Source organism: Myotis yumanensis, unplaced genomic scaffold (assembly GCF_028538775.1).
Source record: "Myotis yumanensis isolate MYYU_CA2020_CCGP unplaced genomic scaffold, mMyoYum1.0.hap1 SCAF_1, whole genome shotgun sequence".
Taxonomy (NCBI): domain Eukaryota; kingdom Metazoa; phylum Chordata; class Mammalia; order Chiroptera; family Vespertilionidae; genus Myotis; species Myotis yumanensis.
This window is the reverse complement of record NW_027223752.1, coordinates 38,283,898-38,310,958: the sequence shown is the minus strand read 5'-3', so window position 1 is coordinate 38,310,958 and position 27,061 is coordinate 38,283,898. Positions and strand designations below refer to the sequence as shown.

The following is a 27,061-nucleotide window of genomic DNA, read 5'->3' as shown; positions in this document are numbered from 1 at the left end:
CACTGACCACCACGGGGAGGCACCAAATGAAGGAAGGCCCCAGCCAGCAGCTGGCACCAGGGAAGGAAGGCCCCAGCCGGCAGTCAGAAGGCCCTGATCGGCCCCCATCACCAGCCAGGCCTAGGGACACTACCCGTGCATGAATTTTGTGCATCGGGCCTCTAGTGTTCTTTAAGAAAGAAAGATATATAAATTACTTTCTTGCTAGTCCACAGAACACACTCTTGATGATTTTATTATGTATGAGACAAAGGAAATAGTATAATAGTGCACAGGCAAAGAAAGGGGAGTAGGATAAGCTGATTTCCCAAACAAAATAATATGTGTGTGCTTAGTCACATATAAACTATAAAAATTCCCCCCACAAAAAAAGCAATGAAAATATAATCCAGCTTTTGTATGCCTGGGGGAATTGTGCCCCTACAACATAACAGGCAACTGGTTGTCAAAAAAGAAGCTGGAGAGTTCCCAAGGTGGTTACAGAGCAAAGACAGACTTGTCAACATGCAGAAGCTAACGAACAGGGATGAAGTGAGTAGTGGTTTAACCAAAGAACCTCCTTTGAAGCTCATAATAAACCAACAGTGAAATGAGAAAAGCAAATGAAAAAGGCAGTGAGGGTTTCTTCCAGTTAAAAATGGGGACTGAACCTCTATCTTCTTGAACCCTCCCTGACATGAGAGTTAAGAAATAAAAATTGAAGGAAATACAGGGCACAGAGGACTAAAGAGCAGATTAGACAAGTCTGTACATTTTTCAAAGATGGAAAGTGGATGGCAAGGTGTAACTATCTTGGGTTTCCTCTTTCTCCACTCTGCTAAGTGTTTTTCCATTCTGCCAGCAGGGAGGGAAGCTGACAAGAAGCTAATTCACACCAGAGAACCCTTAACAGGTTTTAGAACTGAGGGCAGCAGATATATCTGATGGCAAAGGTGTAAGGAGCTAAAAACAGGAAGATGGTTCAAAGTTTGCAGGAGTAACAAGACCTCCCAGATCCCTGCCCCACACAGTGCACTGAAGATTTACAATCGAAGTCTGGAGACAATAAATAAATGAGCAAGTCTCTAGCACTGGGGACATTGCACAGAGCAAGTGAAGCCTTCACTGAAAATAATGGGGTTAAATGAAACTCTGCATGCTGAAGAGTGAGATCTTTGCCAGCCCCCTTCCCTGACTAAGCTCCCAATTCTAGATGAGGCAGGAGATTAGGAGGTCCATTTTTAGAGAAACTGACAACCTTGAGAGGAAACACCTATACATGTACTAATGAGATGGCAAGGTCTCTACCCAATATACCACGTCCCCTCACACATCCACGTGTGTGCACACACACGCACAGAGAGGCCCTAATAGGCTTTCTGATTACTAACATCCTATATAATAAAAGCCTAGGTGGTCCTCGAGCCCTTGCACGCGATGTCATCACAAGATGGCTGCCCCAAGATGGCCACACGCACAGCAGAGGTGGGGCCCGGCGGCTGCTCTGCGAAGTGAGACCTGGGGGTCCCGCGGCTCTGCACAGTGTGGAGGAGGCCTGTCCCAGCATCTCTGCTGCCTCAAGCGGAGGAGGCGGGTCGCGGCATGGGAGGGCAGTTATGGGCGATCGGGCCGACAGGGGAGGGCAGTTGGGGGCGATCGGGCGACAGGGGAGCAGTTAGGGCAAATCAGGCAGGCGAGCAGTTAGGAGCCAGCAGTCCCAGATTGTGAGAGGGATGTCCGAATGCCGGTTTCCCCAAGGGGGTGCCAGATTGGAGAGGGTGCAGGCCAGGCTGAGGGACACCACCACACCCGCCCTCCCCCCCCGCACAGATTTTGTGCATCAGGCCTCTAGTCTATACACACACACACACACACACACACACACACACACACTGAGTGACCAGATTATTATGACCACCTGATGTTTGTAGGCAAATTAGCTATAATTTCATGCTGAAATTGCTAGAGGGCCAGACCATTATAAATAGGGAAGCAGGTTGTTTACCACCACAGTGGAAGTGATTTTTTTCTAAAGATATGGGTAAACAGTGCAATTTAACAGCCTTTGAACATGGGATATATATCCTAATAATAGAGAAACATGGTAACTAACTGTAACTTCACTACCCTTCCCATTGGCTAATCAGCGAAATATGCAAATTAACTGCCAGCCAAGATGGCGGCCGGCAACCAGGCAGCAGAAGTGAACATGAGGCTTGCTTGCTCCAGTGACGGAGGAAGCCAACGTTCCCCGCCTGCTGCAGCCCAGCTCAGAGCTTGCTCTCTAAGAAACAATGTTGCAAATATAGAAGCTAAACAAAACCTAGAAACCTGCTTTCAGTCAGCCGGGATCTCAGAGCTGGAGTAGCAACAAAGTTTCAAATACAGAAGGTAAACAAAGCCCAGAAACCTGCTTTCAGCAGCCGAGGTCTCAGAGCTGGAGCCGAGCCTCAGAGCTAAAGCCAGCTCTCAGCTCCAGTGACAGCCATAGAAGGTAAATAAATCCCAGAAAAAAAAAAAAGAAAAAAAAGAAAAAAAGGAGAGGTTGGGAGCTTCAGTCACCCGCCAGCCTGAAAACAGCCTTCAGCTCCTCACCCAGACTGGCCAGGCACCCCAGTGGGGACCCCCACCCTGAAGGGGGTGTGACCAGCTCCAAACAGCCATCATCCCCTCACCCAGACTGGCCAGGCACCCCAGTGGGGACCCCCACCCTGAAGGGGGTGTGACCAGCTCCAAACAGCCATCATCCCCTCACCCACGCTAGCCAGGCACCCAAGTGGGACCCCCACCCTGATCCAGGACACCCTTCAGGGCAAACCAGCCGGCCCCCACCCGTGCACCAGGCCTCTATCCTATATAGTAAAAGGGTAATATGCCTCCCAGCACCGGGATCAGCAGAGTCGCGAGGCCTCCCGGACTGGGATCAGCGGAGCTGGGAGGCCTCACTGCCCCGGTGTCAAGTGGAGCCGCGAGGCCTCCCAGCACTGGGATCAGTAGAGCCGCAAGGCCTCCTAGCACCGGGATCAGCGGAGCCGCAAGGCCTCCCAGCACTGGGATCAGCGGAGCCACGAGGCCTCTGGTCCCTGGAGCAGCGTGACAGGGGGCAGCACCTAAACCCCCTGATCGCCCTGCAGCTGTGTGTGTGACAGGGGGCAGGCCACAACCTCCCTATCCGCCCTGCTCTGTGACTGGGGGTGGCATCGCAACCTCCTGATCCGCCCTGTTCTGTGCATGACAGGGGGCAGTGCCCCAACTCCCCAATCGGCCCTGCTCTGAGCCCGACCAGGGACTGCGGGCCAGGCACCTAGGGATTGGGCCAGCCCTCTGCCACCCAGGAGCGGGCCTAAGCCAGCAGGTCGTTATCTCCCGAGGGGTCCCAGACTGTGAGAGGGATACCCCCGCCCCACCAGTGCACAAATTTTTGTGCACCGGGCCTCTAGTATATATATACAAACACACACATACACACACACACACACACATACATACACTAAGTGGCCAGATTATTATGACCACCCCATCAGTACTTCATTGGGCCGCCTTTTGCCTTCAATACTACGGCGATTCTTCTTGGCACTGACTCCATGAGATGTTGCAAGGTGATGCGAGGAATCTGACACCATGCCTGATGAATAGCACTGTCCAGTTCTATGAGATTTGATGGTTGTGGAACCAGCTGCCTGATGGCTCTTTTAACTTTGTCCCACAAATGCTCAATTGGATTGAGATCTGGTGATTGTGGGGGCCACCTAAGCAAGGTAAAGTCTCCCTCACGTTCTTTTTTTTTTTTTTTTTTTTTTGTGCTTACATGAATTGCCTCTTTATTTTTTTTTTTTAATTTTTCGCTTAAAGTATTACAAAGGGTATTACATAAGTGTCCTTTTTTCCCCCCCCGCCCTTGACAAACCCCTACCCTCCCTTACCCCCCAGTGTCTTATGTCCATTAGTTATGCTTATATGCATGCATACAAGTCCTTCGGTTGATCTCTTACTCCCCTCCCTCCTGCCCCCCAACTCTCTCTGGCCTTCCCACTGCAGTTTGACAATCAGTTTGAGGCAGCTCTGCCTCTGTATCTATTATTGTTCAAAAGTTTGTAATGGTCTTTATTATCCATGAATGAGTGAGATCATGTGGTATTTTTCCTTCATTGACTGGCTTGTTTCACTTAGCATAATGCTCTCCAGTTCCATCCATGATGTTGCAAATGGTAGGAGTTCCTTCTTTTTAACAGCAGCATAGTATTCCATCGTGTAGATGTACCACAGTTTTCTAATCCATTCATCTACTGATGGGCACTTAGGCTGTTTCCAGATCTTAGCTATGGTGAATTGTGCTGCTATGAACATCTGGGTGCATATATCCTTTCTGATTGGTGTTTCTGGTTTCTTGGGATATATTCCTAGAAGTGGGATCACAGGGTCAAATGGGAGTTCCATTTCCAATTTTTTGAGGGACCTCCATACTGCCTTCCATAGTGGCTGCACCAGTCTGCATTCCCACCAGCAGTGCACAAGTGTTCCTTTTTCTCCACATCCTCTCCAGCACTTGTCGTTTGTTGATTTGTTGATGATGGCCATTCTGACAGGTGTGAGATGGTACCTCATTGTTGTTTTGATTTGCATCTCTCGGATGATTAGTGACTTTGAGCATGTTTTCATATGTCTCTTGGCTTTCTGAATGTCCTCTTTTGAAAGGTGTCTATTTAGATCCTTTGCCCATTTTTTGATTGGATTGTTTATCTTCTTTTTGTTAAGTTGTATGAGTTCCCTATAAATTTTGGAGATTAAGCCCTTATCAGATATGACGTTGGCAAATATGTTTTCCCATGAGGTGGGTTTTCTTGTTGTTTTGTTGATGGTTTCTTTTGCTGTGCAGAAGCTTTTTATTTTGATGTAGTCCCATTTGTTCATTTTCTCTTTAGTTTCAACTGCCCTAGGAGCTGTATCAGTGAAGAAATTGCTTCGGCATATGTCTGAGATTTTGTTGCCTTTGTATTCTTCTAGAATTTTTATGGTTTCCTGTCATGCATTTAAGTCCTTTATCCATTTTGAGTTTATTCTTGTGTATGGTGTAAGTTGGTGCTCTAGTTTCATTTTCTTGCATATGTCTGTCCAATTTTCCCAACACCATTTATTGAAGAGACTATCTTGGCTCCATTGTATGTTCATGCCTCCTTTGTCAAAAATTAATTGAGCATATTGGTTCGGGCTAATTTCTGGACTCTCTATTCTATTCCACTGATCTATATGTCTGTTCTTGTGCCAGTACCAGGCAGTTTTGAGAACAGTGGCTTTGTAATACAGCTTGATATCTGGCATTGAGATCCCACCTACTTTGTTCTTTCTCAGGATCGTTGCAGCTATTCGGGGTCTTTTTTTATTCCAGATGAATTTTTGGAGAGTTCGTTCTAGATCTTTGAAGAAGGCCATTGGTATTTTAATGGGAAGTGCGTTGAATGTATAGATTGCTTTGGGTAGTATGGACATTTTAATGATGTTGATTCTACCAATCCAAGAACATGGTATGTTCTTCCATCTGTTTATGTCTTCCTCTATCTCTTTTTTCAACGTCCTGTAGTTTTCTGAGTAAAGGTCTTTAACCTCTTTAGTTAAGTTTATTCCTAGGTATCTTAATTTTTTTGGTGCGATGGTAAATGAGATTGTTTTTCTGATCTCCCTTTCTGAAAGTTCACTATTGGTGTATAGAAATGCCTCAGATTTCTTGGGGTTAATTTTGTATCCTGCTACATTGCCAAATTCATGTATTAAGTCTAGTAGCTTTTTGATGGAGTCTCTAGGGTTTTGTATGTATAATATCATGTCATCTGCAAATAAGGACAGTTTTACTTCCTCTTTTCCAATTTGGATGCCTTTTATTTCTTCTTCTTGCCTAATTGCAATGGCTAATACTTCCAGGACTATGTTGAACAGGAGTGGTGAGAGTGGGCATCCCTGTCTTGTTCCTGTTCTTAGGGGAAATGGTGTTAGTTTTTGTCCATTGAGTATGATGTTGGCTGTGGGCCTGTCATATATGGCTTTTATTATGTTGAGGTATGATCCTTCTATTCCCACCTTTCTGAGAGTTTTTATCAAAAATGGGTGTTGGATTTTGTCGAATGCTTTTTCTGCATCAATTGATGTGACCATGTGGTTTTTTTCTTTCAATTTGTTTATGTGATGTGTCACATTTATTGATTTACGGATGTTGTACCATCCTTGCATCTCTGGGATAAATCCTACTTGGTCATGGTGTATGATCCTTCTGATGTACTGCTGGATCCGATTTGCTAAGATTTTGTTGAGGATTTTGGCATCTATGTTCATGAGGGATATTGGCCTGTAATTCTCTTTCATTGTGATGTCTTTACCTGGTTTTGGCATTAGGGTGATGCTGGCTTCATAGAATGAGCTTGGAAGCGTTCCTTCCTCTTGAATTTTTTGTAGTAGTCTGAGGAGGGTAGGTTTTAGTTCTTCCTTGAATGTTTGGTAGAACTCCCCTGTGAAGCCGTCTGGCCCTGGGCTTTTGTTTGCTGGAAGCTTTCTGATGACTGCTTCAATTTCTTCCATAGTTATTGGCCTATTGAGGTTTTTAGATTCTTCCTGATTGAGTTTTGGAATGTTGTATTTTTCTAGGAATTTGTCCATTTCCTCCAGGTTGTCTAGTTTGTTGGAGTAGAGTTGCCCGTAGTATTGTTTAACAATCATTTGTATTTCTGTGGGGTCTGTTGTTATTTCGCCTCTATCATTTCTGATTTGGTTTATTTGGGACCTCTCTCTTTGCTTCTTGGTGAGCCTGGCGAGGGGTTTGTCAATCTTGTTTATCCTTTCAAAGAACCAGCTCTTGGTTTCATTGATTTTCTGTATTGTTTTTTTGGTCTCTATTTCATTGATTTCTGCTCTAATCTTTATTATCTCCTTCCTTCTGCTCACTCTGGGGTTTTCTTTTTCTTGTTGCTCTCTTTCTAATTCTTTGAGTTGTAGAGTTAGATGATTGACTACCATTTTTTCTTGTTTTTTGAGATAGGCCTGTAGAGCTATAAACTTTCCTCTCAGGACTGCTTTCATTGTGTCCCAGAGGTTTTGGATTGTTGTGTTTTCATTGTCATTAGTGTCCAGGATGTTTTTAATTTCTTCTTTGATGTCATCGGTAACCCAATCAATATTTAATAACATGCTATTCAGCTTCCAAGTGTTTGAGTATTTTGGGTTGTTTTTATTGTAGTTTATTTCTAACATTATGCCATCGTGGTCTGCGAAGAAGCTTTTTATGATTTCAATCTTCTTGAATTTGTGGAGACTTTGCTTGTGACCCAATATGTGGTCTATTTTTGAATATGTCCCATGAGCACCTGAGAGGAATGTATATTCCGCAGCTGTGGGGTGAAGTGTTCTGAAGATGTCAATTAAGTCCATCTGATCTAGTGAGTCATTTAGGATTGCTGTTTCTTTGCTGAGTTTTTGTCTAGCGGATTTATCCAGTGATGTCAGTGGTGTATTAAAGTCCCCTACTATGATTGTATTGTTGTCGATCTCTCCCCTGATATCTTCCAGAAGTTTTCTTATGTATGTGGGTGCTCCTGCATTGGGTGCATATATGTTTACCAGGGTTATATCTTCTTGTTGTATTGATCCCTTTAGTATTATGAAGTGGCCTTCCTTATCTCTGGTTATGGCCTTCACTTTGAGATGTATTTTGTCAGATATAAGTATTGCTACCCCAGCTTTCTTTTCCTTTCCAGTTGCGTGAAAGATATTTTTCCATCCCTTCACTTTCAGTCTGTGTGAGTCCCTTCTAATGAGGTGGGTCTCTTGTAGACAGCAGATGTATGGGTCATGTTTTTTTATCCATTCAGCCACTCGATGTCTTTTGGTTGGAGCATTTAGTCCATTTACATTTAAAGTTATTATTGAAAGGTACTTGTTTGTAGCCATTTCTTTTTGTGTGTGTGTGGCTGTTTTCTTTCTGAGCTTGATATTTCTTCTTTTTACACCAGTCCCTTTAGCATTTCTTGCATGGCTGGCTTGGTGGTGATAAACTCCCTTAGCCCTTTTTTGTCTGTGAAGCTTCTTATTTCCCCTTCAATTTTGAATGATAGCCTTGCTGGATAGAGTATTCTTGGATTCAGTCCTTTGCTTTGCATCACTTTGTAGATTTCCATCCATTCTTTTCTGGCCTGATGTGTTTCTGTTGAGAAATCATTTGATAATCTAATGGGAGATCCCTTGTATGTTACTTTCCGTCTCTCTCTTGCAGCCTGTAAGATTCTCTCTTTATCCTGAACATTTGCCATGGTAATTATGATGTGTCTTGGTGTGGGTCTTTTCGGGTTCACCTTGTTTGGGACTCTCTGGGCTTGTGTGACTTTTTTCTTCCCCACCTCAGGGAAGTTTTCTGATATTATTTCTTCGAATAGGTTTTCTAATCCATGTTCATCTTTCTGTTGTTCTGGCACCCCTATTATTCGTATGTTGTTTCGTTTCATGTTGTCCCAAAGCTCCCTTAGGCTCTCCTCCTGTCTTTTAATTTTTTTCTCCATTTGCCGTACAGTTTGAGTGTGTTTTGCTTCCTTGTCTTCTAATTCACTAATTCGGTCCTCCGCTTCTCCCAGTCTACTGTTGATACTTTCAATGGAGTTTTTTATTGAAGCTATGTCACTCTTCATTTCTTCTTGGGACTTACTTAAGTTGTTGATTTTTTCATCTGTTTCTTCTAGCTTCTTGCATAAGTAGTTGAGTTTTTCATCTGTTTCTTCTTGCTTCTTGAACATCTGGTGCATGTACTCTAGGAACCTTATTCTGAATTCTTTTTCCGTCATGTTGCATATCTCTGTCTCACTTAGCTGCTTTTCTGGCGAGTCCTCCTTTTCTTTCCTTTGGGGGTTTCTTTGCCTACCCATGTTTGATCTCGCTGACATATGTAGATGTTGAGATGTTCAGTGGCTGCTCCCTGGGTGGCAGGGGCTCCTTGGGCTGTGGTTGCTGCTCAGACGGTTGCGGTAGCAGCTGCTTTCCAGTTGGCAGCAGCTCCTCTGGTGGGTGTTGTTCACAGCTGTGTTGGCTCTTCTGGCTGGTGGGGGGAGGCTTCACGTACAGCTGCTGTTCCACAGACAGAGGGTGTGGTGATCAGGAGGCTGTGGTGATCAGGAGGCTGCGGTGATCAGGGGGCTGCTGTTGCTTGGATCTGCTGCGTTGATTTAAAGGCACAAAATACAACAGAGCAAGGCACAACGTACCAGGCACTGAACACAAGTATATTCACAATATTAATAACCCCAAATAAAGGTGACCACCCGAATTAAGAGAATTAGGGGATAAGGGAGAAAGAAGAGAAGAAGATAAAAGAGAGAACAGAAAAGAAAAATAAGAAAAAAACAAACAAAAAAGGAGTGCAAAAATAGAATTGGGAAAAAAGAGGGGGGAAAAAAAGAGAGCGAAAAAAGAGAATGAAGTAGAAGCGGGGAAGAGACTATTGGTATGAGGAGCAAACTCCAATAGAACTGCCACTAATCTCAACAAATTCCAGCAACAGATCCCTGGAGATGAATGCAAACTACAAACCACCAATAATATCCAGAGGGGTAAGGGAAAACAGAAGCACAAAAATAACCGGGGTGGGGTGGGGGAGGGAAGGGAAAAACCAGCAGAAAAAAAAAAAAGAAAAAGAAAAAGAAAAAGAAAAACAACCTCACAACCAGTCATAAAAAAGAAGAAAAAACACAAAACAAAACAAACAAACAAACAAACAAAAAAAACAAAAAAAAAAAAGCCCAATATATTCAACAATCAAGAAAACAATAGAAAGATAAGAGAGAAAAAAATGTTTGGAAAGTGAAGAAGGATAAAGAATAGGTGTATAAGGATTTAGAGCAGTAGATTGGAAATAGGATATATAAGTAGGGTGGAATTAGACAGGGGGTAAAAAGAGGGAATTGGGAAAGTCTGGAGCAGGAATAGGGTAAGAGAAACAGGACACCAAAAGGGGAAAAGTAAGGAAGAGGGTTTTAGCAAAGAGGTGAAATTGAGATAGGGAAAATTAATGCTAAAGGAACGATGAAAATAGAATGGAGAACACTAATCCCAAAAGAAAATAAAGAGAAAATAAAATGGCACTTTAAAAAAAGGTAAAATGGTAGCAGTAATAATACTGGTTAAAAATAAAAATGTGGTAATTGAAAGGGTAAAATCAGGTGATGGAAAAAGAAGAAAAAGAGAAAAAAAAATTGGTTTCTTAGTAAAAAGGTGAAAAAATTAAAAAGAAAAAGAAAAAATTTGCAGTAGTGGTCTTTCGGTTCTTCTACTCTTCAGCCTGGTTCGCCTTAGTCCTGCCAGGTATTTAGGAGAGTGTTGAATTTGCCTGCATTACACTGTTCCTCCGTGTTGTAAATCACAGTCCTGATTTTAAAGCAGGCCGTATTTGTGATCCAGTCTGCCTTAATTTGTATTCCCCTAAGAGTCAGTTTGTGGCTCAGCCTCTGGGTGGCAGTGTTTTTGGGTTGGCCTCTGAGGCTATACAGCTTCTCTATCCTTTTTTAATCCTTACCCTGCTCTGTGTTGTTGGTGGGACTGAGAATCCCTCTATAGGCCAGACCCTGGTAACTCCCAGGGACTAATCAGCTTGTTTTAATCCTTTATCTCATACAGGGTGGAATCTGGGTGTGGCTGTGCTCCTTGCCTGGGGGCCTGGAGGGAGGAATTCCACCCTCTGGAGGAATGGCTGCCCCAGTCCTGGGCCCAGGGGGGTCTCAGCACTCAATTCGCTGCCACCTCCTCCGGCTCCCCCTCTTTCCTCAGCCTCTCCCCAGATTCCCCTCGTCTGCACCTTCACCCTCTCTTCAGCACAGGTGAGTGTCTGTATCCGAACTGTCCTATGAGCAGGGTTCAGTGAAAACAAAGAAACAGACAAACGCCGGCCAGCCGCGGAAACACTCCTCTCTTACCGGTCTGGGAAACGCTCCTCTCTTACCAGCACTGCATGGTCTGGGAAACGCTCCTCTCTTATGGGCACTGCATGGTCTGATCAGTTCCTCAGGATGCCCCCTTTAGTCTCAGTTCTCCGAAATCACAAAATCCAAATCTCAAATCTCCTGGCGCCAGCAAACCCGCGGAACTCCTTACCCTGGTCAGGGTCTGTGTCTGTCCCAAGAGACGCGGCTGTCTGCCATGCGGTCTCCCTCCGACCCTCTGGGCTCAGGTCTGGCAAACTTTCCTGCCCAGATCCCTGGTTTTTAACCTTTCCAGGGGAGGTCTGCCCTTCCCGGCTGCAAACCGTCTCACCAGCTGAGTAAATTTGCCAATTCGGGGTGGGTGTTATTAGTTTCAGCTGCTTACTCCATTTGCTCCGGGACAAGACCTGGGACGCGTCTGCCTATATCGCCGCCATCTTGCTTCTCTCTCCCTCACGTTCTTAAAACCACTCCTGCACAATACGAACATCGTGGCATAGCGCATTGTCTTGTTGGAAGAAGCCATCTCCACGGGGATACACCATCAACATGATAGGATAAACTTGGTCAGCAACGATACTTAGGTATGTTGTGCTATTCAGACGTTGTTCCACATGAATTAAAGGGCCCAAATCATGCCAGGAAAACATGCCCCAAACCATAACACTGCCCCCACCAGCTTGAAGGGTTGTACTCATGCATGTGGGGTGCATGCTTTCAAGCTATTTCCGCCAAATTCTCACTCTGCCATCTGCATGATGCAACTGGAAATGTGATTCATAGGACCACATGACTTTTTTCCAATGCTCAACTGTCCAATCCTTGTGTTCCTGTGCAAATTGGAGACGTTTTATCTTGGTAACTGCAGACAGCAAAGGTGTTCGAACAGGCCTTCGGCTTCCATATCCCATACAATGCAGTGTACAGCTAATTTGCCTACAAATGTCAGGTGGTCATAATAATCTGGCCACTCAGTGTGTATATGTGTGTGTGTGTGTGTGTGTGTGTGTGTATATATATGTATATATATATCCCACATTCAAAGGCTGTTAAATCGCATTGTTTACCCATATCTTCAGAAAAAAATCACTTCTACTATTGTGGTAAACAACCTGCTTCCCTATTTATAATGGTCTGGCTCTCTAGCAACTTCAGCACGAAATTATAGCTAATTTGCCTACAAACGTCAGGTGGTCATAATAATCTGGCCACTCAGTGTATATAAAAGCCTAATATGCTAAGTGTCCGAACAGTCTACCAGTCACTATGACATGCACTGACCACCAGGTAGGTTAGCTTGCTGCTGGGGTCCAGCCAATCGGGACTGGGTGAGCCAGGCCGGACATGCCCTGAAGCCCTCCCACAGTTCCTCCCTGGCCAGCTGGCCCCCATCAGCCCCAATCAGCCCGGTAGCTGGCCAGGCCAAAGGACCCTGCACGAATTTGTGCACCGGGCCTCTAGTGTAACTATAAAGATAAAACATAAAAGTCAGAGACCAAAATGCTCACAAAGAACTGAGTAGTTACAATACAAGCAATAGAAAAAAACTGCAAAATTAATATAGGTTCTATCTATAACAGACTCAAAAATAAACAAGTGCATCCAATCCCTGAAATAAAAACAACATACTATTACAGATGAATATTCAGACAATAAGAGCTTTTGGAAACTCAAAATGTAACAGGAAAAAAAAAAAAACACAGAAAGACTGGAACATTAAAATGAGCCAATCTACCATGAAAATATAACAAGAAGACAAATATAGGGTGTCCCCAAAAACATGTATGCACACTTTAACAACTGATAACTCACTTAATTTTCACTCTTTTTCAGATTTAACTGATTTAAAATAAATGGGTGATGTCAGACTATGCTTTGAACAAATAAAATTTATCCTCAAGTGCCACTAGACTTTTTTTTATGGGGATACATAAAAGATAAAGTTTATGGTACAAAACTGGCAACAGTTGACAAGTTGAGGGCACACAAATACTGAACGAAATGACTCTTGATGTTTGTGATTCCATTGCTTCGCATTATCAGCAGTGCCTGGGCCAGAAGGGTCATCAATTTGAAAACAGGCATTGACCAAAAAAAGTATTCATTTCTGCAGATTCTTTAAATTTTGAAAATGAACTATATATTCTATATGTCTAAAAAGCCAGTGACATTAATGGCCATAACGACCATAATGACCGGTCGCTATGACACCCAGTGTGGCCAGCGAACCAGCCTGATCAGGGGGTGGGGCCGGCCGGCCAACCTCGCAGCCCCTCCCCCCACCGGCCTGCCCCTGATCGGACTCTTCCACCCCAATCAAGAGTGGGGCCAGCGCCCTGACTGGTTTGGCTCAGTGGATAGAGCATTGGCCTGCGGACTCAAGGGTCCCAGGTTCGATTCCAGTCAAGAGCATGTACCTGGGTTGCGGGCACATCCTCAGTAGGGAGTGTGCAGGAGGCAGCTGATTGATGTCTCTCTCTCATCGATGTTTCTAACTCTCTATCCCTCTCCCTTCCTCTCGGTAAAAAATCAATAAAATATTTTTTAAAAAAAAGAGTGGGGCCAGCTGGCCATAAGGCCCTCCCTTCCCCCCAGCCAGCCCGCCCCCACCACGGTAGGCCCACAGCCGCTCCCCCGGCCGGCCTGAGCCTGATCGCATCCCCCCACCCCAATAGGGGCAGGGCTGGGCAGCCAACCTCCTGCAGCTCCTTCACCTGGCTGCCCCACCCCTGATCTGCACCTCCCACCCCAATAGGGGGTAGGGCTGGCCGGCCAACCTCCTGCAACCCCTCTACCCCGGCTAGCCATGCCCTTGATGGGCCCCCACCACCCTGATCGGCCCACAGTCCCTCCCCCTGGCCAGTCCCGTCCCTAATCACCCCTCTACCTCAATAGGAGGCGGGCCAGCTGGTCAACCTCCTGCAGCCCCTCTCCTTGCCTGGCCCCACCCCAGATTGTCCCCCCACCTCAATCAGGGGCAGGGCCAGCCAGCCAACCACGCATGGCACCTCCCCCAGGCTGCTGGCTCCTGATCGGCACCCCCCAACCCATTTGGGAGTGGGGCCGGCCGGCCCACGGCCCACAGCCCCTCCCTACAGCCAGCCCCACCCCTGATCAGCCCCCACCACCCCGATTGGCCTGTGGCCCCTCCCCCCAGATAGCTCCGCCCCTGATCGTCCCCAACACACCAATCGAGGGTGGAGATGGCCAGCCAACCTCCCACGGCCCCTCCACCAGCCTCTGACCCCCAATCAGCCCCTCCCATCCCATTCGAGGGCAGAGCTGGCCAGCCCACCACCCACAGCCCCTCCCCATGGATGGCCCCATCCCAAATCACCCCCAAATTGGGGGCGGGACCCATCAGCCAATCGCCCGCGGCAGCCTCCCCCGAGCCAGCCCAGCCCTGATCAGGCCCCAGTCAGGCCCCAATTGGGGCGGGCCAGCTGGCCATCCACGGGCGGACCGGCCAGACCCCACCCGTGCACGAATTCGTGCACTGGGCCTCTAGTATGTTAATAAAAACTGACTTTATAATCATTCAAAGTGTGTATACATTGCCCAGCCAGTGTGGCTCGGTGAATAGAGAGTGTTTACATTTCTGGGACACCCTGAATAATATATATATATATATATATATATATGAAAAATTGAGGAGCAATTCAAAAGTCCAACACATGACCAATAGGAATGCCAAAAAGGCACAGGGACAGAAAAAGAGAAAACGAAGAGAAGGAAATTATCTGAGAAAGAATTCAATCCAAATTTTCAGAAAAAAAGGACATGAGCTTCAATATAGAGAGTCATTATGTCCTCTGCACAATAAATAAAGACCCACATCAAAGCACAACACTCAAATTTCCGGACACTGAGGACAAAGAGTAGATCTCAAAAGCTTACAGAGAAAATAAGAACAATAAAGGATGAGGAGTTCGGCTGACATAGGCCTTCTCAATACCAACATTGGAAAATAGAAGAAAATGAACCAATTCCTTAAAACTTCTGAGGGAGGCTGGATTCCAACCTATAAATCTATACATAGACAAAATGTCAATCAAGTATGTGGGTAGAATAAAGACATTTTCAGAAAAACAGTTCTCAAAAATTGTTGTAATATTGTAATTTATAATAAGGAATATATATTTGGTCTTCTTCCACTATTCCTACACATAGCTCCTAAAACCCTTGGAATTTCCTAAGTGAAGGATTACAGGTTCAATTCCTGGGCATGTACCTTGGTTGCAGGTTCAATCACTGCCCCAGCCTGGGAGTGTGTCCGGGAGACAACCTATCAATGTGTGTCTCTCGCTCACATCAATGTTTCTCTCTCTCTCTCTCTCTCTCTCTCTCTCCCCCCCCCCCCCCCCTCCACACTCTCTAAAAAACAGTGAAAATCATATCCTCGGGTGAGGATTAACAATAATAAAAATTATAATAATAAAATTAGTATTCTAAATGTATTCACCCAAACTAAAATCAGACCTCCACATTTCTGGCTGTTTTTTAACCTTAGCTGTTCTACTAAAAAAATTATTATCTTCCGCCCTAACCAGTTTGGCTCAGTGGAGAGAGCGTCAGCCTGCAGACTTAAGGGTCCCAGGTTCGATTCCAGTTAAGGGCATGTGCCTTGGTTGCGGGCACATCCCCAGTGGGGGGCGTGCAGAAGGCAGCTGATCGATGTTTCTCGCTCATCGATGTTTCTAACTCTCTATCCCTCTCCCTTCCTCTCTGTAAAAAATCAATAAAATATATTTTTAAAAAAATAAAAAATTATATCTTCCTAATACCTTCACCTTGAACAAGTAATGCACATGAAGAAAACAGCCCAGAACCAAGAAACAAGAGCCAGTGGCAACTTGACTCCAATGAATCAGAACAATTCAATACAAAGTAAACCAACCAATGAGAAAACACAGTGTTGACAAGGGATCAAAATGTTGCACATGCCCTTGCTGGTTTGGCTTGGTGGATAGAGCATTGGCCTGTGGACTAAAGGGTCCCAGGTTCAATTCCACCAAGAGCACATGTATGGCTTGCAGGCTCAATCCCCAGTAGAGAGTATACAGGAGGCAGCCAAGCAATGATTCTCTCTCCTCATTGATGTTTCTCTCTCTCTCTCTTCTTCTCTGAAATAAAGATTTTTTTTTTAATGTTGCATGTTATGTCCTAGCTGGTTTGGCTCAGTGGATAGAGCGTTCTATTCCAGTCAAGGGCACATGACCAGGTTGCAGGCTCGATGCCCAGTAGGAGGCATGCAGGAGGCAACCAATCAATGATTCTCTCTCATCATTGATGTTTCTATCTCTCTTTCCCTCTCCCTTCCTCTCTGAAATCAATAAAAATATATATTTTTAAGCATAACCAATGGACATAAGACACTGGGGGGGTTAGGGAGGCTAGGGGATTGTCAAGGGCGGGGGGGGGGGGGACACACACACATATGTAATACCCTTTGTAATACTTTTAGCAATAAAAAAAAAAGAGAAAAAAATATATATATATATATATTTTTAATGTTGCACATTATAAGCTTCTAGTAATCTGACTTCAAGACCCCTAAGGAACTTCAGTATAGAAATTTCAAAGGTGTAAATCATACAAATATGAACTCAACCAAGTCATAAGCTTTTATCTTCTTATTCTTCTTCCTCTTCTTCTTCTTTTTCTGCCTCTTCCTCTTCTTTTTCTTCTTCTTCTTCTTTTTTTTTATTTTTATTTTTTATTAATCCTTACCAAGGGATATTTTTCCATTGATTTTTAGGGAGAGTGGAAGAGAGAAGGAAAGACAGGGGAGGAGAAACATCGATGTGATTGGTTGCCTCCGAGCTATGTGCCCTTGACTGGAATCAAACCAGGGACCCTTTGGTCCGTAGGCCGATGTTCTATCCACTGACCCAAACAGTCTAGGGCTATTTTCTTAATTTCAGGCATTCTTCTCACAAACTGGAAGTCCGTTTTTTTCCTCTCTCAAGTACTCATTTTATCTGATTCAAGAAAACCTGTGACTTAAATCTTTAAGACAACCAATCTGGTCAGCTTTCCAAGACACAGCTGTTATGCTACAGACCGATGCACTTCATGGATGCAGGACACATAACTAGCTATAGAATCTGCAGGTCCTAATGCAAAATGAAAATGCAGTGCTTCTTGTTCAAAAATTATTAGAAATTTCGAGCCAGCAACAGCAAAGTATTAAACCAAGTGCAAGGCCCTTCCAAGCCCGGGCCCTGTGCCACTGCACAGTTGCACACCCATGAAGCTGGCTCTGGATGCAGGACTCGGAGCAGTGATGCCCTTTTTTAAAGTATGTGAGTTACAGGTGGACAGGATGGGAAGAGGTGATTTATTGTTAACTGGTAATGGCTATCTGATAAAATTCCTAGTAGAAATAAATTCTCCAACATTTTATAGTTTTTGCTAAAGACTCTGAAGAGAGAAATGTAAACATTTTAACATATTCAAGAACTTGTTCAGGAAATAGTTCTTTGTATTGGAATTAAGATTCAAGACCTCGTGGAATTTATTTCAGTTTAGAACTTACATTTTTTAATGAGCTGTCATGTCCAATTTGTCTTGAGATTTTAAAAACATAACTAAAGGTCACTTTTAAGGACAGACTGAATGATTTGCATAATCTGCATAATAAATAAGGCACCTTTCTGCTAAGATAACTGCAAATGTGAGACACAAATTACTAAATAGCATTCTACAGCAGTACATATGTTTATGGGGATACTTGAATAGTATGTCTCTTAGCAACCACCAACTGCTTTCCAGACTTGCAAAGTGGTTGAAAGCAGTCTTTAGAAATATGCTGCTAAACTCTTGCCACAATGATCCATCCAATGAAATAATTCAAGGTTTTGTCAATTCATTTTGATCTAATGGGGAGATAATAAAGAAACCATTTTCCAAACCATCCTAACACAGATGAAAATTACCTTTATTGGGAAGAGAGAAAGTTGTTCCATAAGCCCAGGCAAGCCTACACACTACAGTGATAGAAGGCAGTTACCAAGTTAGCTAAGTCTAAAATCAACATTACCATATACAATACTGTGTAATCAATTGACTATCTCTGATAAATCTGACAGCTTTCTTGTGTAAAGACTTAAGATTAAGTACATAAAAAATGGTAAAGGTTGTGTAAATCTAGATTTAATAAAAATTGCAATGAAATTTAAGCAAGCCAGTCATTCTTAAATTTTAAAAAAACAGCAAACTGTTCAAAGGTACAGGTCACAGACCATTTTGTCAGACTCATACAAAAATCTGGATTTTCAGCTTATCTTGAAAAATTAGAAGATGTAGCAACACTTGGCCCACTTACCTACCTACTGGCCAACAGTTAACAGGAGCAGACTGGCAGCAGGGTCGAAGCTCCCTAAGTCACCACTGTGTCCATCACTCCTTTTGTCACATTCGAACTACTTCATTTTGTACCACTTGTCTGGCCTCTGTAAAGATTTGAATGTGCCATCCTGGTTCTCACATATTAACAAGTGCATGCTCCTGGCACTAAAAAGCATTCACTTTCAACACTGATTGGAAGAAACCAGTTGGCCAATTGGAACTGATGAGAATCCAAGGACAGGAGAGACTACGTGTAACATCTTTTTTCTTTTTTTTAATATATTTTATTGATTTTTCAGAGAGGAAGGGAGAGAGACAGAGAGTTAGAAACATCGATGAGAGAGAAACATCGATCAGCCGCCTCCTGCACATCCCCCACTGGGGATGTGCCCGCAACTCAGGTACATGCCCTTGACCGGGATCGAACCCGGGACCTCTCAGTCCGCAGGCCGACGCTCTATCCACTGAGCCAAACCGGTTTCGGCCGTGTAACATCTTTTAAAAATTCCAACAGCCAGGGAAGAACCATAAAAATAGAGTCCAAAGGGTTTTTTGTTGTTGTTGTTGTTTTAGAATGTTGAAAGTCAGATTTCAAAAACTCTATATAAAACACCAGGTAAGACATAAGACACCAACACCATATGACTTCATGGAGTAAGGCTATTCAAGAAAATATTTGAAAGAAGGTTCTCAAAACAAGAACTGATCCCAATAAAAACAGTGGTGACAGCAGCAGTGTGACATTTACTGACTACTTAGTATGTGTCAGGAATTGTTCTATGGGCTTATTTATGTATTCAATTATTAAATCTCCACAACATCCTTTCAACATAATTACTATTACACTGTGGATATTTTCCACCTACTTTCCAGAATAGATGACGCATAGAGTACTTATATAATTTGCCCAAGGTCACGCACTAAAAAATGGTAGAGCCTGAATGCAAACCCATTTCTACACTCAACCAGTAATCTATACTGCTTCCTGATGAGTAAGAAACATGGGAAGTATTGAAAAGGGCTCCTGAGGCAACACAGGAAGCTTTCCATCAAGCTTCAGATTTTAAAAGGACACATACAAATGATGAAAGGAAGGAAACATAATGAATGTTAAATATAAATGAATGGCACAGTCTTACAAAAATAATCTTAGGAAGGCTAATGCACAAAATCAGCTGAGGTTTATGCAGGACAACCAAATGAGAATGTACTTATAACTGAAATATTTTGACTATTCTTACCTATTATAACATATATGTTCATTATTTTTAATGCAAAAAGTAGAGAAATACAAAAATTAGAAAGTGAAGATCATCACATATAATCACATCGTATCTGGCAATTAACAACAATTTCTATACCTCCTTTCAAAATTTTCAGTGCATACACAAATAATCCTTTTCCCTAAAATATCAGGCTGAGGCTCAAAAAAAAAAAATCACACTGCTTAAAAAAGTACATGTTTCATTTAAAAACAGATCAAGTATAGCTCTATCTCATTATTTTCACAAATTTAGGATTATTTCACTATATAAATGTTCAGTTTATTCAACCAACCCCCTACTGAGGAACTTTTAAATTGTTTCCATCTTTCTAAGAATTATTAATAAAAATGATGCATTCAATATCCTTGTACTGTATCTTTGTATACATAACTATTTCTCATGGACTTGCTCAGTCAAAATTTAAGTTGATATAATACTAACAGATTTCCTCTTCAGGGAATTATGCCAATTTAATGTATGTATGTATGTATCTATTTACACATTTTCTTATGGGTTTTACGGTGTACCAAGAAGGGGCTTTTCTACCCAAGCCTCTATTGTACTTCATTCTCCTCTACCCATACCACAATTCAAAATGAATGTTTACCTTTACAGTATATTTTAATAGCAAATATCATTCATTTTCTTTTTCAAAAACTGTTATTTCATAAAAATTTCATTTAAATTTTTCAAATAAAGAAACTAGTGAAAATTTAATTAGAATTGCACTAATGTATAAATTATTTGGAGATTCTATAAATATCTTTATGATGGAAAGCTTTCCTTCTAGGAATATGTTACATTTCTTTGCAAAATTTTATTGTTTCATATAAATCTTTAAATTTTGTTTCAAAAGCTGGAGATTTTTTTTTAAATATCAGAATTTTAAAAAAAGATATCCTACTATTATGGGCAGATAATATGAGGATAGTGTGAAAAGAGAAATTAATAGTTAATGGGAAACTACTATGCACCATGCATGATATCAGCAGACATTTTTACACATCATATCATTTTATCATCGTAACAAGCCTACTTGTTGTAGCTTATAAGAGGCGGCTGTTATTGCCATTTTACAGAAGAAAACACTGAAGCTCAGAATAATCAATAATCTGCCTAAGTTTTCAGTTCCTGTTTAAGATTGAAGGTAGGGATCCGATCTTTGTATCATGCCAACTGAATTAAACATTAACAGCTGCCGGTTTGGGGGTGTTTCCCTATTTTACTTAACAATGACTCATGTATCCTGTTATCCCCATGCCACAAATGAGGAAACTCAACCTTGGACATTAAGTAAATAAACTTGTTTAAAGTCACATTACAAATAGGCAGAAAAGCCAGGGTTTGAAAGGAGTTTCTTCTTACCCCTCAGCTCATATTCTCATCTCCTAAAATATACTTAAGAGTTCACAGGGAAGTCAGGATTCAAATCCAGAGCTTCCAAACTTTTTTTCCACTACATTGTGTTAAAATAGCTCAATTCTTACTTTGCTTTTGTCTTTACTGACAGGGGAATGAGAGTCAGAATAGGTTGTAAAGAAAAAGTTAGCTGCTATGGAAAAGAAGTTTAAATCTCATGGCTAGAATAAATTAAGTCTAACACTTAAAAAGTGATATGTTGAGCCCAACCAGTGTGACTCAGTGGACTGAGCATCAACCCATGCACCAAGAGGTCACTGGTTCAATTTCTGGTCAGGGCACATGCCTGGGTTTTGGGCTTGATCCCCAGTAGGGGGTGTGCAGGAGGCAGCTAATCGATGTTCCTCTCAAATAGATGTTTCTGTCTCTGTCTTCCTCTCCCTTTCTCTCTCTAAAATCAATAAAAACATTTTTTTTTAAGTGATATATTAAGACCACCAAATTCTTTTTGAGGTCTTTGAGAATAAGAAATCTGATCAAAGAAAAGAAACAAGGTAAATGTTACCACAGGGTGGAATCTCACTAATAATAATGCCTCAAGCTCCTAAAGACCCATCCACTTCCAGCAGGTCCCAAGTCAGGACCAAACTTCCCAGCTCAGAAGCAGCAGGCAGGGAATTGAGGCCCTACTCCTTGAAGGTGCTGAGATCCAAGGTAAGTCATCAGCAGTAGGAAAAGGAACAGGAGACCAGCTTTATAGGTTACCAACATGAATGAATAGGGTATTCTGAAAAAATGGCAGCTAACTGGCATCCAGGGCTTATGCCCAACATGACAGTTAACACACTGGCTAGTCATGTGATTATATTCAAGTACTACTCATTGGTGCCACTGAACCTGCCAAAACTCCAACCATCCCTTTTATGACTGATTTGGGAACTGGGGTGAGACCTGGTCTAAAGATTGAGTTTATTAAGAGATCCAGAAGAAGAAATGTAAAGAAAGCAAGAGCTGTAAAAAATGAGGCAGGGCCTGAAAAAGTAAAGTATAAATGGATGGACTTCATTATTTATAATTTATTTCTTGTCTTTGGCAAGACTTGAGGACAGACGATCAATCCCATTGTTTGTAAGTACTTAAAGCAACTTTACCAGTACACAGCAATAAGCCCAGAAGTTCACTAGTGTCTCAAGGCAGATGAATGGCATTCCTTTTTATGATCAAGTTCCAAGGCCCACAGATGAGGGGAAGGCTGTAACCACAACATTCTGGCCTTTACTATAGCATCTGACAAAGTTTCTATACTTTGAACAGAATATTTTTTGGTTAATCCTCACCTGAGGACATTTTTTTCCATTGCTTTTCAAAGAGATTGGGAGGCGGGGAGGGAGAGAGGGAGGGAAGAAGGGAGGGAGGGAGGGAGGGAGGGACAGATTGACAGAGAGAAACAGACATTGACTGGTTGCCTCCCACACACGCCCCAACCAGGGAAGGGGAGCAAACCCACAACTGCTGTAAGTGGCTTTGACTGGGAATCGAACTCACAACCTCGCCAGTTTGGACTGGCACTCTAACCACTGAGCACACATCGCCCAGGGCATGAACAGAATTTTAAAACACAGGAAGGATGTGGCATTAGAGTAAATTCTTGACTGGTTCAAGGATGTAATTTAAAGATTGCTGATGAATGAATCTGCTCTACAGTAAAGGGAAGTTGCTAAAGGCATGCCACAGGCCCCTATCCTCAGTCTGAGCTAGTTTAGCAATTTTAATCAATGACTTTGGTAAGGCCAATAGCCAGCATACTTAAGAAGGTCACAGATGAGATTAAGATCGAAGACTAATGAATAAGGTGGATGACAGATTCAAGATCCAGAAAGACTTCAAAAGGCTGATGAAAAATGATATTCTACAGGAATATATGTCAGATCCTACACCTAGATTAAAACACACACACACACACACACACACACACACAAAAAATGAATGAGAAAACAAGGGAAACCATTACTTTACAACAACATGCATAGAGCTAAATTAGAAGTCAGTTAAAACCACAAGCCTAATGTAAATAAGGCTGTTATGCAACAGGGAGAGAGCCTGTGAGACTTCTTCTTAAGAAATCTAGCCTCCAAAGGAATGGAGAGCCTAACTCTATGCTGGGCTGGACTGACCAGGCTCAGGGCACAGATGTCACCCTTGAAGACAAACGGACACATGTTGAAGACTTCAAAAACTGACAAATGAGACATGGTTGATGAAGTAAGGACTCGGGCTAGAGCAGAGAGCACACACCGACAGCTACTAGGCGAGATACAGAAATCAGATGGGCTGAGTTCTTCCTGATCAGGATATCAGAACTATCTGAAAATTCCCCATGAAAACTGGAACTTATGTTTTCTTGGAGGGAAGAAGTCTGGCTACAACTGAATGAAGTGGGTAGCCAAGGCTTCCTTCAGGCAAGCTAGTCTACCTCCCACTGTTTGACATCTGGATACCAGGTTACCATAAATGAGCCTGCAAGTATCTAAGCTCCAACTGCATTTAGAGAAAAAGAGCCACGGCTAAACACAAAAACTGTGCCTCACACCTATGGCTGGGCCAGTGATATACTGAGAGACTATTCTGGGAAATAAGGCCAAAGGGTACCAGGTATAGGGAGGTTCAACATAAAAAAATTTCTCCATCAAAAAAATGGGACAGGCTGCCTGTGTATGTGGCCTCTCCTAACTGAAAAGGGGTAAACTGAGGTCTACCCCTGATCAGAATTTCAAAGAAGACTGGTACAAGAACTAGAATAGACAACCCAAAACATCCTTTCCCAGTCTGGGTTTCTCTGCTGGTCTCATCTCACTGAGCTTCATTACTGTCAGTAACCATAGACCATGGAGAGCACACTGAGTTGGACCAGCATCCTTTTCATGTAAAGAAAGCACTGGCGCTCAGCCTGTGTGGCTCAGTGGTTGAGCGTTGACCCATGAACCAGGAGGTCATGGTTTGATTCCCTGTCAGGCCACATGCCTGAGTTTTAGGCTTGATCCCCAGCAGGGGGCATGCAGGAGGCAGCCGATAGATGATTCTCTCTCATCATTGATATTTCTCTCTCTTTTTGTCTCCCTTCTGTTCTGAAATCAATAAAAACATACTTAAAAAAAAAAGAAAAGAAAGAAAGAAAGCACTGGCTTCATAGGACGATTGTAGAATTTACTGTTTCCATGTCAACTAAACAGAGGCTTTACTGTGAAATCATTATCTGATCCTCTCAGGCAGTTTAATTTACCAAAAGTATAAGAGAACCTAGTTATTTCATTAGTGTCGAGAAGCGAGGGATACTCCTGCCTTGAAGTCATTCCAAGTTACTGTGAGGTTTGGAATCACAAGGAGGCATCATGGCACATTAGGCAGAAAAACAGAACAGAAGATATGCTTGGGAAAACTTGATCTTTCTAGACCTCAGTTCACTCGTCTATAAAATGGGCATAAAACTTAACCACGTCTATTCTAGATTGTTGTGCAAATCAAATTAGTCAAAGCAAGTAAAGGTGCTCTGAGACTATACAGTGCGATATAAATGCAAGGGCTTTCCAATACAAACACAGACTTGTTATGTCCTGTGTTCATTTTATCTGATATGCATTTTGCCTTCTTGGTATAAGAATTTGGGTCAGTCTACCCATTTACCCAGTGATCCATTTATACACCTACTTACCTACCTCTACGTACATCTCAAACCTCAATTTTCCAAAGCCTCCATGTTAAGGTGTGAGACATGATTCCCCAGTGTGGTATCAATGCATCCTAAATGTGCAGTATAGTTCAATGATTTGCCCACGTAACCAGAGGGAAAGGGGGGTACAGGTGCTAATGAACCAGGCAAGGCACAGGCATTCCTGTCCATCTCTTAGCTGACAGCTGAATTTGGGTTTAATTCCACTCAGCCACATTACTGAGGATGTACAGGAAGTTCCATGACCCTCGGCTCCTTGGAACTAGCCTGCTTCTGGCATTCTACTAGACTGAACCACAAGAAACTGCTGTGTTTTGAATGTCAAAAACAGTCAAAATATCAGCTATGACTCAACCTAATAAATCTAGAATTCTAAATGTATTCATTCAATTAGGGGGAGAGAATGAGGTTATCATGAAGATTACCAAACTTTTTCCAGGTAAGACATAGAGAAGGTCAATTTCCTGCCAAATTAGTGGTTTAAACTTGAAGTTCTCACTGAGACACTTGGCTCCCTTGGAAATAGATATTTGTTCTTTTCTACATGAGGTGTCCATGTATCACTTGGAAAGGAACCATATACCAGCTGGCTAAATTACCCACTTTTATAGATGAATGTCAACAAGAAAAAGGAGATGTTGACTAAACACTCAGTGCCACAAAAGTACCCAAGTCCCAGGTAAAAAGGAAGATGTTATCTATGATATAAAATGTAAAATGACAAATCAGGAAAAATACATATTCTGATAAGTTCCAAACAGATAGCTGGGAGTTAATGCCTTCAAGGAAATTTTAAAGTGTTGAGCTGTGCCATTTCCTAGCTGTGAAAACTCACCAATACTCTGACTTTGATTGTTTATTAAAGGTTACGAACCATGTCTACTCAGTTTTATCAGATCTGTGCAGTAGTTCCTTAAGACTCCTTATAGTTTTCAAGCAAACTAGGGCTACAAAAATAAAATTCCTTTATAACTAAATTTTAGGAAAGAAAACTGAAAGGATTTAGGAATTAGCATTCCTTTCTATTAAAATGTAATTAATTTCCAGCACAATAAATTGAAGAGATAGTTATTATCTATCTTTGAATGGGTATTAATGGAAACTAACTTATGTAGACAGGGTAGGGCAAACGTAGGTTTACAGTTGAGTATGCGAAAGTTTATTCTTGTATTATTATGTATTCTTGTATTATTATTTATTAATTATTTTCCACATAAAGAACTGATCTACTTTTGCCCCACCCTGTATATACATTTGTTTACAAGGTGATATAACTGCCTTTGCTAGATGTTGAAAACATTAAGAGAAATGAGGTAAAATATTATCAAATGAATAACAAATATATACAACCACAAGAATTTGCTTACCTGTAATACAAATTTCTGATCTATGTATTTTTTGGCAATGCTGGGTTGGAATTCTTGGCTTTCCAAAAATCGTATGAAAAATTCATATACAAGCTGCAACAACACAATTAAATTCAAATTATAATACATTGAGAATAGTACCAAAAACCATGTAAAGCCTGCAACACTAAAACTGACAGGTCTTAAATGTTGATTCGCTATGATATACATCTGAAACTAATATAACATTATATATCAGCTATACTTTAACTTTTTAAAAAATCTGTAAAAGAAAACATGACTGGGCTTAGAAAATTGGGTTTTAATATAAATGGACTAGTTATGCTAGCTAACCTTTCATTGTGGCTCACAGTTGCTGTTATGTTAAAAATTAGGAAATATAAAACATTCCAGAATTTTCAATAGTCACTGAAATATTTCCTTTCAGAAAGTTTGTGGCAATTTACACTCCTCTAAGCAACATAGAATGGCAGAATATTCTCATATGCAAAGAGTAAGAACATTCTCATCTGAATAGTCAACCTTAATAACTGTTCTGATAAACAATAGATCATTGTTTATGCTGAAGTATACACAAGATCCTAGTATAGTACACAACAGTATATTAAAACAAAAACTTTTAAGAGACAGACAGACATTGGATTGTAAGCCCAGCTCTGTTCCTTACTAACTGTGTAGCCCTAGGCAAGTTCATTTCTCTACACAGGAACTAACTTATATCACCACTGTCACCGTTGCCTAAAACAACACTTTCAAACTTTTTAGTCTCACTTTACAGTTAAAAATGATGAAAGACCCCAAAAAGCTTTTGTTTATATGTAATATAGAATATTTAGATTATTGTATAATTAGAAATAAAAACAAAAACATTTTAAATATGTATTTATTTCATTTTAAAACAAATAAAATATATTACGTGTTAACATAAATCATATATTTTGTAAAAATAACTTTATTTTCCAAAATATCATTGAGAAGAGAGGCACTGCTTTTTACTTTTGCAAATCTCTTTAGAGGCATGTTAGAAGACAACTATAGTTGTCTTATCTGCTTCAGTATTCAATCTGTTTG

General features: G+C 41.9%; 1 protein-coding gene across 2 annotated transcripts in view; it reads right to left on the bottom strand.

Moving 5' to 3' along the window:
• The window catches only part of LOC139012573 (serine/threonine-protein phosphatase 2A 56 kDa regulatory subunit epsilon isoform), a 113,551-nt gene that overhangs the window by 24,306 nt on the left and 62,184 nt on the right, over positions 1-27,061 (bottom strand). For both annotated transcript variants that reach the window (XM_070418701.1, XM_070418709.1), the window contains exon 3: positions 25,991-26,083. In XM_070418701.1, the coding sequence (XP_070274802.1) occupies positions 25,991-26,083 (93 nt within the window). The remainder of the gene's footprint in view (positions 1-25,990; positions 26,084-27,061) is intronic.